The sequence below is a fragment of the Gobio gobio genome, assembly GCF_949357685.1.
Source record: "Gobio gobio genome assembly, chromosome: 17".
Taxonomy (NCBI): Eukaryota; Metazoa; Chordata; class Actinopteri; order Cypriniformes; family Gobionidae; genus Gobio; species Gobio gobio.
Window position 1 is genome coordinate 11,987,423 of NC_137110.1, and position 15,122 is coordinate 12,002,544.

Genomic DNA, 15,122 nt, shown 5'->3' on the forward strand with positions numbered 1-15,122 from the left:
ATACATACACACATTTTAAATATATTTTCTAAATAAAATAATTAGTGCTGTGAATCGATTAAGAACTAACTAATTAATCAAAAATGTTCTCCAATTAATCATGATTAATCTTTTTTTTTTTAAACACTGGAGTTTTTAATATTTTTATATTGTAATAATTTCAGTTACTCTCCAAATTAATGTAGAAACGATTTAAAGACATCATATTTAAAATATTTGTTGTAGTGGCATCTTTTTATAAATGAAGGCCATCACTGATACTAATGTCTCTATGAAACATTAATGACGTTACATTCCAGTATAACTGTAAGCTACCAATTTCAACATTTATTAGGCTTTAAAAATAACAACTTTTAATTTAATTTAATTTAAAACAATCTTTACCATTATAATAAATGTTATATTTACCCATTGCCTTGTTAGACAGTCTACACAGAAATTGAATAAAGATGTCAACACCTTTCTTAACTGCATAAATAATAAATTAAATATAGAATAATCATCATTAAAGCTGCAATTTTTTCCTGTTGTTCTTTGATGAACATTATTGACAGACATCATCCGTGCTGCTGTCACTTTAAGATCAGCTGCTACCGAACATGACGCAGGTCTCGTGCATCTCATTTTCTCACAAGTTAATTTAAGACGTTATTTAACTAATTTAAGACTCCTAATATGAGAATACTCAACAAAACTGGCGTTTTGGCTAAATTCTCTGTGTTGTTATTTTTTTGTTCAAGAGCGAAAGAGAACTCGATGTGTGCACGAGACCTGGCGCGCGTGTGTGTGTGTGTGTGTGTGTGTGTGTGTCAGGGTGTCCCTCAATTAGCTCCCTAGCTTCCTAGGTGGGGAATCAGTATATCGTGTACATGAATGTGGTCGACTCCCTGATCAGTGCCCTGACTACTAAACTAGGGAGCGGATTGAAACGCACCCATACAGACAGGACATTGACATACAGCGCGTTCTCTTGTGTCTTGTCGCGCTTCTATTGTTTAAAAGCATTTACCTGAATAAGAGCGTGATCATATAATGTAACACTGGGCAAAAAATTGATATAAAAACGGACGCTGCATTAATTGCGTTAAATATTTTGAATGCGTTAAACTGAAAAAATGAATCGCCCGCATTAAAGCGTTAATTTGCCCAGCACTAAAATATATAATAGATGTATTTTATATATATATATATATATATATATATATATATATATATATATATATATATATATATATATATATATATATATATATATATATATATATATATATATATATATATATATATATATATATATTATAGATTTCTTCTCAGCCTCCCCGGGAAAGTCTATGCCAGGGTACTGGAGAGGAGAATTCAGCCGATAGTGGAACGTCGGATTCAGGAGGAACAGTGTGGTTTTCGACCCGGTCGTGGAACACTGGTACCAGCTCTATACCCTTTCCAGGGTGCTGGGGGGTTCACGGGAGTTTGCCCAACCAGTCCACATGTGTTTTGTGGATTTGGAGAAGGCATTTGACTGTGTTCCTCGTGGCATCCTGTGGAGGGTGCTCTGGGAGTATGGGGTCGGCGGCCCCCTGCTTAGGGCTGTTCGGTCCCTGTATGACCGGAGCAGGAGCTTGGTTCGTATTGCCGGCAGGAAGTCAGACCTTTTCCCGGTGCATGTTGGACTCCGGCAGGGCTGCCCTTTGTCACCGGTTCTGTTCATAATTTTTATGGACAGAATTTCTAGGCGCAGCCAAGGGCCGGAGAGTGTCCTGTTTGGGGACCATACGATTTCGTCGCTGCTTTTTGCGGATGATGTTGTCATGTTGGCCTCCTCAGACCAGGACCTTCAGCGTGCACCAAGGCGGTTTGCAGCCGAGTGTGAAGCGGCTGGGATGAGAATCAGCACCTCCAAGTCCGAGGCCATGGTTCTCAGTCGGAAAAGGGTGGATTGCCCACTTCAGGTTGGTGGAGAGTTCCTGCCTCAAGTAGAGGAGTTCAGGTATCTTGGGGTCTTGTTCACGAGTGAGGGAAGGATGGAACGGGAGATTGACAGACAGATCGGTGCAGTTTCTGCAGTAATGCAGTCGATGTACCGGTCTGTCGTGGTAAAGAAGGAGCTGAGCTGTAAGGCAAAGCTCTCGATTTACCGGTCAATCTACGTTCCTACTCTCACCTATGGTCATGAGCTGTGGGTAATGACCGAAAGGACAAGATCCCGGATACAGGCGGCCGAAATGAGCTTTCTCCGCAGGGTGGCTGGGCGCTCCCTTAGAGATAGGATGAGGAGCTCGGTCACTCAGGAGGAGCTCAGAGTAGAGCCGCTGCTCCTCCACATCGAGAGGAGCCAGCTGGGCTGGCTCGGGCATCTATTTCGGATGCCTCCTGGATGCCTTCCCAGGGAGGTGTTCCGGGCACGTCCCAACGGGAGGAGGCCCCGGGGAAGACCTAGGACACGCTTGAGGGACTATGTCTCCCGGCTGGCCTGGGAACGCCTCATGATTCCCCCGGAAGAGCTGGAGGAAGTGGCTTGGGAGAGGGAAGTCTGGGCGTCTCTGCTTAGACCGTTGCCCCCGCGACCCGGCCCCGGATAAGCGGAAGATGATGGATGGATGGATAGATTTCTTTTATTTTTAAAATTTATTTAAGATTTTAAGAATTGTTTGCTGTTTTATATTTTTTATTTATTGTTTTGTCCAAATATTATTATAGTCCATTCATTGATTATTTACCACATGAAAATCATAACTTATCAATATTGGACTGAATCTTTATATCAGTACATCTCTAAAGGAATAAATAAATAAAGTTCCAAATAATACTACATGGTTTTGTAATATATAACTTATTTTGGGGTTGAATTTCATGCAAAACTATATCGCCAAAACTATATTGCCATATAAACTTTTACTGTGGTATAAAAATGTCACATACTGTACTGTAATATTAGGTCATAATTTAGCTTATACCACCCATCCCTAGCCAAAATAGCCAACTGTTACTCATCAGGAATCCTTGAGAAAAAGGAGAAAAGACAAACCTCAAGATGCTCTCACACCTTTACAGATCAGTGTGTTGTCTAGACAAGCAACAACGTTGAACCTAAACACCAGTGTGATCATGGGGTTTTGTCGTCCTTATTGTGACTACTTATCTGAAGCGTAAGAATGTTGTGCTTTTGTTGAGCGCTTGTGTAAACAGGGGTGGTGTGAGAACACAGACTTGTAAGAGCAGGTGGGCTTTCATAACTTACCGGAATGACAGCCTCTTTTTTAACGTTGATGATGTCTGCTTTCCGGCCTGGTGCACGGCACACACAAACAAACTCTCGGCATAAACACGCTCACAGTCAAATCCTGGGAAATAATAAATAAGGGAGAAAGCTCTTGATATTCTGTATTTGCTTATGCTTTTATGCAGGCCAGGTGTGGTGTGCACATGATTCGGTGCGTGCTCGCAATATCAGATGAACCGAACAAAACGTCAACATACACGGATTCTGACCTTGTTGTATTATCCGTTGTTTGTTCCAAACACTTGTTGTGTTTAGCAAGCAAGCGTGTTGTGGGGAAAAGGCGCAGACATCTGATGATGGAGGTTTTCGAGCGATGAAGTGCCTGGTGGCGGGGGCTTAATCTCGGGGAATTTCCAGTATTTTAAAGTTTTTGCCTCAAGTCTTTGTTTTCTTTTTATTTAAACACTGTAAACAAACACATCTGTTTCTTGTAAACTCTTGCTGGTCATATACAGTACCGGTCAAAGGTTTGGAAACATTAAGGTTTTTAATTGCTTTTGCAAATGCATTTATTTGATCAAAATACAGTAAAAACAGTAATCCTAGTAATACTAGCCTTGGTGAGATTATGAGACTCCTTTCAAAAACATAAAACAACCTTAATGTTTCCAAACTTTTGACCGGTAGTGTCTGTTATTCATGTTTATGTTGCATGCCTTTTTTGTATCAAATGCAAGAAAATCACAAGCAAAGAATTGCACTTTTGTCATCAAAGCGGGGCGAAATCCAAAGCTGGAATCATAATGATGAGACACTAAAACAATAGCTTAATTCATAAAGCCCGTTGACATTATTAATGCCCTTCCACAAGATTATTTTTTTCCTCCATCTATTTGATATTTGTGATGGATAACAGGCATTTTCTTTCATCCTTTTTTTTTTTTTTTGATCGCGATATTGCAGCTTTTGAATTATTCCGTGGCGAAATTTAATGAGAAACTAGATTTATGGGTTTCATTTGTTTGTCAATTCCGAAATTAATTGGGTGTTAATTTTAGCTAGCCCTCTTCAGACGTGGAATTGGCCGCGTGTACATTACTTTGCATTCGTTGCAGCTTCACGTCTTTATTGTGGGTCACTAGTTTCGCATGCATTAAAATAGCCCCCCGGCGCATTCTCATGATTACTTTTAGAGATGCCACGCATTCGCAAATTTACACCCTTCCTTTATAATTATGAAAATTTAGTACGGAATGACAGTGCATGCATAATAGCCATTATCACCCTCTTTTATGGAACACAATGAAAAAAGGAGGGAGAACAAATGAGACCGTAAAACGTAAAAGAGACAGAAAGGGAGAGAAGCTTCAGCTTGTTTGTGGGAGTACCAGGTACTCAGTCCATTTATCTCTAATTGAAAGGATGATTTTGAGCATGGAGCAGTTTAGTTACACATGTAAATTATTTACATAGTCTACTCGGGGTGTTTTTTGAGGTAAAATTAAAATATGTGATGAAAGGGGTTAGGATGAGGACAGGGCTCCCACGGTCATGGAAAACCTGGAAATATCAGGTTTATTCAATTGTGAATTGCAGGCTTTGATTATATTTCCATTTATTATATGGCACAAGTGCATTGTGGGTAACTCTTACTGAATGTATATTTTTTAACTTAAGTAATTAAGTGGAAAAGAAAAAAACATACAGATGTCAGGCATAACATAATGACCACCTTTCTTAAATTGTGTTGGTCCCCACTTTGCTGCCAAAACAGCTCTGACCCATCAAGGCATGGACTCCACTAGACCCCTGAAGGTGTGCTGTGGTATCTGGTACCAAGATGCTTGCAGCAGATCCTTTAAGTCCTGTAAGTTGCAAGGTGGGGCCTCCATGGATTGGACTTGTTTGTTCAGCATCAGCACATCCCACAGATGCTCGATTGGATTGAGATCTGGGGAATTTGGAGGCCAAGTCAACACCTCAAACTCGTTGTTGTGCCATTCCTGAACCATTTTTGCTTTGTGGCAGGGCGCATTATTTTGCTGAAAGAGCCACAGCCCCCAGGGAATACCGTTTCCATGAAAGGGTGTACATGGTCTGCAACAATGCTTGGGTAGGTGGTACGTGTCAAAGTAACATCTACATGGATGGCAGGACCCAAGTTTCCCAGCAGAACATTGCCCAAAGTATCACACTGCCTCCGCCGGCTTGATGTAAAAGAAAACGTGATTCATCAAACCAGGCCGCCTCCTTCCATTGCTCCGTGGTCCAGTTCTGATGCTCAAGCGCTTTTGGCGGTGGACAGGGGTCAGCATGGGCTGTGCAGCCCCATATGCAACAAACTGCCATGTAACTGTGTATTCTGACACTTTTCTATCAGAACCATCCTAGGGGCCTCATGTGTGCAGAGGCCCCGGATGGGCCAGACTATTTTTTTTTTTATTATTAAAAATTTACTTTAGCTCGAACAAAAAAAAGACCCTCATTGGCCCATAAGAAACATAAAAATAATAAGCAGGTGATTGGATAGATCTGTCAAATCATGTCAATCATTTTCCTTTACGTCACTGCTATTGCTAGACCGGCAAGACGGCATAGCGGCAAAATATCTGAAAGAAAGCACGATAGTGAAGCACAAAAACGGAAAATACAATGGTAAAAAGAACAACGTAACCAAAAATCTAAATTGACTGGATACTTTAAGGCTGCTGAATCTTCATCCAGTCGAAGAAACTGGTAGCCAGGCAATAGACAAGTGCACATTTGTGGCAACGTCACTACACGCATTTTAGCTAACCGTGCCGAGAATTCCGGGCAGAGAACGGTTTGTAATCGTGCCGTGCCGTAACAGGCTCAAGTGGAAAGACCACTGGAACCGTTCCTTACAATTATAAGAACCGTTCGGCCCGACGGTGAAAAAGCGGCTATTGTTCACCTGCTCGTGGGTCAGCCGCGCCCGCGCCCTCAGCAGAGATGGAGGTAATCCCCGCCAGTTTTATTATGGCTTTGTTTTATACACAGTTTAGTTAATGGCACAGTGGTTTGTGTCTCAGTAATGATGTTGTGATTTTGCCTCAGTAAAACAGGGTGTTCTGCACTGATGCTGTAGTCTACCTGTTGGTTTATAAAGCTAAACCAGCTTGCAGTTGAACCTTGAATGCAGGGAATTATGTTGCTTTGCTGTTTATAGTGACATATTTCTGTGGCAGAGGGTTATATCTTTCCACCATCTCTGTTAATTAAAAGGCTGCCTCTAATCACTGGGCCTTGTGTGTTTGTATTTGTGTTTTGTTTGTAATGTTTAATTTCTCATTTTACCTATGTGGTGTGGTGGTCATTTTCGTACAGTGGTGGTCCACCACTTGAAGGAATGTAGTATTGGCTGTCCCAATGCGTGTGTGTATATGCCAGTTCACCATATTTGCGTGTGGATCATGCATGGCACTTAATACATTTTTCCAGTAAAGCATAATGATTAGGGGGGTGGCTTACACAAAGAGCAGCCTAGGGGCCCCTGACCACCTTATAAATTAATTTATGCAACTTTATTACTTTTATTATACATATTTTTTTTATTACTTTTACTATACATATATTTTTGTCTAATAGTTGATGTGGTCCAATTCGTCCCAGTCTTCTTGTTTACATCAAAAACATACAATAGAAGAGTCGCAGCCCTTCGGTGGTCAGTCCCCAATGTTTTCGCCTGCGTCTGTAACCGCCTCTCCCCTGCAAACCTGGCTGAACAATTACCAGGCGTCTTATTACTGTCTGAGAGGGGGCAGCATTATAAATTTGAATTCTTTTCAATTTTCACCTGCCTATGTGATTAGCACCAACTGCTTTAAGGGCATTCATTCTGCCTCATATCAATAATTAATAAGCCAAGTTAATTTACTTCTGCCCGACTTGGTCAGCTTCATTAAGATGGTCTGAAACAGGGCTACAAGGCACTTGCCAACGAGGGCCACGATGAATGCAAAATATATAAATCGACGTGTCTGTCTCAGGACGACATGGATAGACGGGGATGTTGAAGGAGAAAAGGGATCTTTTTAGTGTATTGCAGGGCTGGGTTGTTAGATGGGAGGCTTTAAGAAGAACAAAAAGTCTTTTTGTGAGTCTGAATAGGCATCATTAGAGTATAATGTATTATTGTAAATACTTTGGAAGTACATCGGAATATTTTCAGGTTTGTTTATTTGTGTGCCGGCCCAGGACCGCGGCATTAACTCAACACCCAGGATGCAAACGTTTGCTGAGAAGTTTTGATTTTGGAGATTTGTAATCCGACCGACTCCCCTGCCCTGTTTCCCATTAAAAAGCCATCGGGCTGTGGTTCTTCTGGGAGCAATGCGAGTAAATATATCCATTTCACTTGAACAAGTTTTGTTTGTGAGCGAGTGTGTTTTCTTGGGCCTGTCTGCTGAGACGTGACCGAGGTTGGGTTCCCATTCCGTTTTGCTTTTTGCTGTTTCTTCATTCTTTCAGGCCCAGCAGAAGTATGGAAAACAAACAGAATATGATTGTTAGCTTCTTTTAAGGGAAAGATGGGGAAGGTGAAATTGAGCGGGACAAAAGGAAATTGACATTTGCATGGAATTGTTTTAAAATGCTTTTTTTTGTGTTGTTTGTTTGTTTGTTTGTTTTAACACTCTTTTTGCATCTCTGCTGCAGGTTTTTAAGCCATGATGCAAGAGTCGGGGACAGAGGCGACAAACGGAACAGCCAATCAGAACGGCGCCCCACCTTGTGTGGAGGGACACAGAGAAGCTCGATCCAAGAGCGCCACACCTTCCTCTGACATCACAGCATCTGACCTCGTGAACTTCCAGCAACAGCAGGTCTTTCTTTCTTTACCTTCTTTTTTTTCATTCATTCCTTTTATCATCCTTTAATTCATTCACCTTTTAATTGTTTCCCCTTTATTCATTACTTCCATCTCTTGTTCATTCGTTAGTCTGTTTGTTCCTTCTTTCAGCTCGTCTTTTCTTTGTTTGTTTCGTTCATTTTTAAATCATTCCTTCCATCTTTTGATCATTTGCTCGTTACTTTGTTCCTCCCTTCCTTCTTGTGTTTCTTCCTTTCTTCATTCCTTCCATCCTTTATTAGTTTGTTCATTCCTACCTACATTCCTACCTTTTCATTCTTGCAGCTGTCTGTTATTAACGCATGTCAACAGCATCCTTCTCTCCCCTCTTTAAGTGCTTGTAAATATTTAATCGTCGCACCCCCTCCAACTAGAGTACATAAACACATTATTATGATTATTTATGTATATTGAGAGCGGTTTGAATTTTTAAACGCACTAAGTGCTCTTTCTGTGATTGTGTTTTTGGTTGCCAATGTGTTTATCCCGGCAACTCTGCATCTGCATTCAGGTGAAATATTTATCAGGCGTGTTGCAACAGACAAATGCATAGGTGCAATGGAATTTACGGACAGTCGTGTATGTGTTGTGTCCATCCAGGTGCCACAGATTTCACCTGTCGCATTGTAAACACCCCTTACACTCAGGTGGACATTTTGGAGAGCTTCTATTCAAAGCACCGGAGCGTGGAGTGTTGCAGCCATTTTTATTATATACCTAGAGCGGCCAAAACATCCTCACTCAGACTAAAATAAACAGACAAGCTCTTTCTGTCTGTCACACGGCAGCGTGTTGAGCCGGCCAGCATTGGAAAGATCAGCCAGTCGTGTGTTATCTGCACCCCACGGCATGATGGGAGATGTTGTCAAGGGTTGTTTGGTGGGGATGTGGAGCTTCTGAAGTAACTGTCTGTCGGAGTAACATAGCTGTCGTTGAACTGAGGAGAGCAATGCCTTGGCTTTAATGCCAAACAGGACAGGTCTGCATGACGGCTGTTTTGAAAGCAGAGAACAACCAAAAACTGATTTGTTTTGGTCTCGTTTCATACATAGGATATTGATTTTGTATTGTGTTTAACTTAGTAATATGTTGGTTGCAAATTGGAATTATTATTTTGGATAACGTAAACTCATTTGACATTTTGATTTTCCTTGAGATCAATCTGTAACTCTAGTATATCGCCACCAATCAATAATCTGAAGCATCTGCGATAGGCTCTCGCTTTCGCCTTCCCCTGTCCTATGAATTGCTTCAGTCTGTCGTGTGCTTCTCGGACTTAGCGTGATGTTGTCAGTTCGAAAATCACAGGCATACTGAATTCATTACCGCAGTCGTCACACAAAACCATGGATAAGATTTCAATAACTGCAGGCCACAGTTGAGTAAACAGTTGCACTGAAACTTAATTCCTGTTGACTTTGCCTTCATTCTGTGCCAGGGGCTCAATCTGATTCACTCGGCTGAGACAACAGGGGTTACTACTCTGACGAATGCAAGGAAATAGAGAGAGAAAGAAGGAAGAGGAGATAGAAAGAGCCCTTGACCGAGTCAGGGATGTGCACTTGACATTGTAACCAAAAAAAAAAAAATGTTTTAACATTGACTTCGTAGTGTTACTGTGACTGTGATGAGTGAAGGGACTTTTGCTTAACTGCATTTTTTTCAGTAACATACCAGTAGCTCAGCTGCTTTCAGAATAGTCTAGTTTAAAACTACCATTAAAAGCAAGTTTTGTCACATTTCGCATCTTCTAATTTATAGAAAAGTATTTAGTTTAACGCTGCTTTATCACTATTTTGGAGTTGCTTATATTCTAGTTTTCGGTAACACTTAATTTTACAGTGTCCTTGTTAATTGTTACATGTAGTTACTGTAGTAATAACTATAAATGATGCATAATTTCATGCAACTAACCCTAAACCAAACCCCTATTCCTAACCCTAACCCTATAGTAAGTGCATGTAGTTAATTATTATTACGCAGTACTTAAATGTTTAATTACACTTACTCGGACACCTCAAAATAAAGTGTAACCTAGTTTTATTTTGTAGACTTTAATAGGGGTGTGACAATATATTGCGTCAAAATATATCGCAATACAAAAATGCTACAATATGTATTTCATGGATAGTGACAATATGTATTGTGAATAGTAACTACGTGAGGAAAAAATTCAAGTTTACAGAGTTTTAGTGTCAGTACTACATGTTGAATATAATATTGCAATGGGGGAATATTTGTGGGTCCTGATGCCAAATGTCTTATGTTACCAGTAAAAAGTGACCAACATTATTTTAAATATATATAGTCAATGACAGAGTGCAAGCGTATTCGTCTAAAATAATTTTAGATAATTTTAAAACACTTATATTAAATTAATAATTTAAATTTTCTGTATTTTCAGCTTTAGAATCATGAATATTTTTATTCTGGCGCCAAGTCCAAGCCTATTCATTTCTACCCTCAACGTAATACCAAATTTAGCATTTTAATCAACAGTGCATTTTTTGTTAACCTTTTACCATATGTCTTGGTGTATCGCAATAATATCGTATCGTGAGTTCAGTATCGTGATATGTATCGAATCGTGACATGAGGGTATCGTTACACCCCTAGTCTTTAATATTAATGTGTCTAAGGTTAATGCCGTCACTCTAATCGTTAATTCATACACCATAATGATTTAATTAGTTGAAAAACATGTTTTTTAGCTAGAGAAATACTGCTGTGATGGAATTATAAAATCTGATTTATTTTTGGAAATATTATATAATATTACAAGGCAGCTCAGAGCTAATATTGTAGTCTAAATGTCAAATATTATACTGTAAATAATATTTTGCTTCTTTTTTAATCAGCTCTGATCATTACAGGTTCATAGTTTTTTCCCCCCTAAGAACAAGGATTCAGTTATATGATAACTGACAGTTTTTTTTTTTTTACAACACACCAGGCTCTTTGCTTGTGTTATGCACACAGTACATAAAGCGTAACCTTTTTAAACCTCCAAAAGCCCAGTTTCTCCTCTGACAAGCTGTAGAGTTTTATTATCTTTCAATTTATAAACTCCTACGACTCCTTAAATATGTGAAAAACAACAAACCTGGAGGCTGACATATCATCTATCCTGATTAGTCGACATAACTGTGAAAGACAGTGCTCATTAATAAAGACGAGGGATAAAATAATTGTAATCTGTTTGATCATCTCGACCTTGACAGGGGAATTTATCTTCTCGAACTAGTCAGATTTGGGGGGAAGTAGACCATAAGCTTCATTTAAACATCTCCATTAGGAAGTCAAATCCCCAGTGCTATTACCTTATATAAAAGAGATGTGTCCCTAAATGGGAGTTCTCTAGATAGAATAGAGCCTTTAGATTCAAATAAAGCCACCTCAAACGTCTTTCATCCTTGTACTAAAGAATTTAGGTCCACTCTTAAAATGGTTTATGCATATAATTCACCAAAATTAAAGGGACAGACCACCCGTCAGCATTTATGCAAAAGATTTCCATTATGGCACAAGCGCCATCTCCAATGAGCAATTCATTTCTCTGCGGTCTGTGGTCGACAAGATCAGGGGGAAAAAACATGTCTGTGGACATCCTTGTGATGTAGTTGGGATGTGATTCCAGGAAAAGCAGTGAAGGAAATGTAATTGTGCATGTATCAAGATGCTGGTTTAAGGAAAATATCAAAAGAAATTGTATAAAAACTATTCATTTAACATGTTTATTAAGCACAGTTGATTGTATATGTATAAGTATATATAAATATATAAGTATATATAAAAAAATATAAATATATAAGTATATATAAAAAATAAAAATATACATGACAAAATTAATTGATCTTGACTGCAATTAGATTTTTTATTATATATTATATAGGGGTGTAACGGTACACAAAACTGACGGTTTGGTACGTACCTCGGTTTTGAAGTCACGGTTCGGCACGGGTTCGGTACAGCAGTTTTACAAAATTGCTTTTTATTTATTTTTATTAAACAGTGGTTTACTGAAAAAATTGTGTCTTTCCTTAAATGAATTTGATTATAACTAAAAGTTTCTGAAAGATAATGCTGTAAACTATATAGGGAGCCCTTACCTGCATATTAGTACTATTAAAGGTTAACAACAGAGCCCAAACTATTAGCCTAAATTCAGTTGCTATTTATTTTTAGATATAAAAATCAACACTCAAATAACACATTGTATGCAAACATGTAAACTTCACAGTTTTTGCATTACATTTTTCATGACAGATTTATTTAAACATGCATTAAATAAACAAGACATCACTAACAGGTTAGGTAGAATATAATGAATATATATATGCTAATATAGTGCATATATTTAGTAAAAGGGTTCATTTCTCTAGTGAACTAACAGCTGTGGACACTGAATGACTGCCTGGGGTATGCTACGTGACATTGTTTACAAGCTGTTTTATTTCTTTCACACGACATATGATATGTTTCAGAACATGTATCCTCAACATACCTTAAGAAATGTAATCTTGTTTATTCTCTAGGAGATGATCGCGTTCACGGATGATCGCGTTCACACGCGTGCGGCCGCTTGAACTGACACGCCTATACAGTGATCAGTCACGCCACATTAAAGAGCGTCAAAACAGCATTTATCGTTTGAATTTTGTGATAAAATGGACAGAATACTTAATATGTTCGTGTGGGAACTCGGATTGAAGTGTGTTCCGCGCTTAAAGGGATAGTTCACCCAAAAAAGAAAATTTGATGTTTTTCTGCTTACCCCTGGGCATCCAAGATGTAGGTGTCTTTCATTCATCAGCTCTCCAGACCGCCATAACTTCCTGTGAGTAAGGTCAAAATACCGGCCGGGTCATAGATATATATACGTAGATTCCTCATTCGAGCGATCCACTCAGGCACTAAGGAGGAATCTATGTATATATCTATGACCCGGCCGGTATTTTGACCTTAATCACAGGAAGTTATGGCGGTCTGGAGAGCTAATGACATTCGTCTGATATGAGGTGAAAAAATAGCATAAATACCGTTCGATTTCGTTTCGTGTCTTAAGACATCAATGTGTCATCACAAGCCGCAGGGTTTAATTTGAAGTTGTCTGTGCATGTTTTTTTTTTTACTATAATAGAATTAGACCCCATTCACATGCATTATACGACTGGCACACAGCAACGGTTAAAACAGTTAAAAATCTTCATGTGTTCTACTGAAGAAACAAACATCTACACCTACATCTTGGATGCCTTGGGGGTAAGCAGAAAAACATAAAATGTTCGTTTTTGGGTGAACTATCCCTTTAAAACAAGCCGACTGTTAACTGTTAAAGATTGCATTCGGAACCGTGCACCGAACCGAAAGCCCTGTACCGAAACGGTTCGGTACGAATACGTGTACCGTTACACCCCTAATATTATATGATATTAATTATATTATATTATATTTAGTGCTGTCAAACGATAAATCGCTATTAATCGCATTCCAAAATAAAAGTTTGTGTTTACATAATGTGCGTGTACTGTGTATAATTATTATGAATATTTGAATACACATACATACATTGTATATATATTTAAGAAATATTTGTATGCATATTTTGCATATAATATTTATATCATTTATAAATTATATATAAATGTAACACATTGTTCTTAAATATATACATGAATGTCTCTGTATTTATAAATACATAATAATTAAATAAGTACACACACATTATGTAAACACAAACTTTTATTTTGGATGCGATTAATCACAATTAATCGTTTGACAGCACTAATTATATATTAATTATATTATATACATTTTTATATTATTATTATTAGATTATTCTGTTTTGTGCAGCAAAGAATGGTTTAAATGTGTTTTTGTACACATATTCTGTATATGTGTTGTGTTTATGTCGTTTTTTTTTTTTTTTTTTGCACGTCAGCCATCGCTCACTGCAGCAGCGACTGCACCCACAGGAATTTCCCCATTCACAATACAAACATCCTTCCACAGCCACTCAACCAAGACAGCAATCTGATAGATCGCATCTCTCATGTGCTTCCCGAGAAATATGACACAATTGTGGCCCAAACAGGCATCATACTGACCTATATCTGATCTCACAGAATGTACAGTACCCTCGGTACAACTTAAAGCAAGAGCGCCGTCAATTCCGAACTGATTGCGTTCCGTCACGGGCTGTTATTTGGGGGCCTCTTCAAAAAGCGCACAAAGTCTTGTCTTGCACTCAGCTAGGCAGAAAGAGAAGTTGTGGTTTTCAGCAACATCTTTTGATGAGGAAGTGAAGATGATCTTAAGAGATAAAGATTTAAAAGCCAGCCTGCACTTATGCAAGCGCAAAACTTTTTTGGGTGTTTTTAAGTTGTTGTTTTTTGGGCTGCTTCTGCAACAGGAAGTCAACCTGTGTGAAGCACACTGAAATAACTATAAAAAGGATGTTTTCAGACATTTCTGATCCGGGCTCCGTTTACAGGATCATCCTTCTGTTTCAAAAATTCTCGGCAAAAGTATAGCTCAGATCATTTGGTCAATGAAGAATCTGTCACTAATTTGGTCAGATAGTTTAGTCAATGATGATAAATACTTGAGTTTATATTAAGATACACGGTATGAATGTATGCATGTGTGTATATCGGCACATATACGCAAGTCAAACTAAATAAGACTAGCCATTTTTTGCAGTCCCCTTAGGGAATCCCTCAACTATACATTAGTTTGGAGCAGACAGTGCAAAAACTGTCGAATATAGTTGCAGCTCATCTCTGATCTTGAATGCAGTGATGACACAGACAATAAATGTACATTTAAACAATTTATCTCAATGCTGCCTAAAACGATTGAGATGTTAAAGATGTATATCATTTGCGATATTCTTTAATTTTCACTTACTTTTCTGTGCATCCAAGCCTCTATATGGCACGATTCCTGATGAGTTATTATGAGCGATTAAGTTGATGCATATATAAGCTCTTGCATGTTTAAGCAAGCAGAGATTGACTCAGACTTGCGGAG

General features: G+C 38.7%; 1 protein-coding gene across 4 annotated transcripts in view; it reads left to right on the forward strand.

Annotated features, from left to right (window-relative positions):
- The window catches only part of foxp1b (forkhead box P1b), a 234,376-nt gene that overhangs the window by 113,211 nt on the left and 106,043 nt on the right, over positions 1–15,122 (forward strand). For all 4 annotated transcript variants that reach the window (XM_079841218.1, XM_079841220.1, XM_079841217.1 and 1 more), the window contains one exon: positions 7,898–8,064. In XM_079841218.1, the coding sequence (XP_079697344.1) occupies positions 7,909–8,064 (156 nt within the window). In that variant the 5' untranslated portion in view covers positions 7,898–7,908. The remainder of the gene's footprint in view (positions 1–7,897; positions 8,065–15,122) is intronic.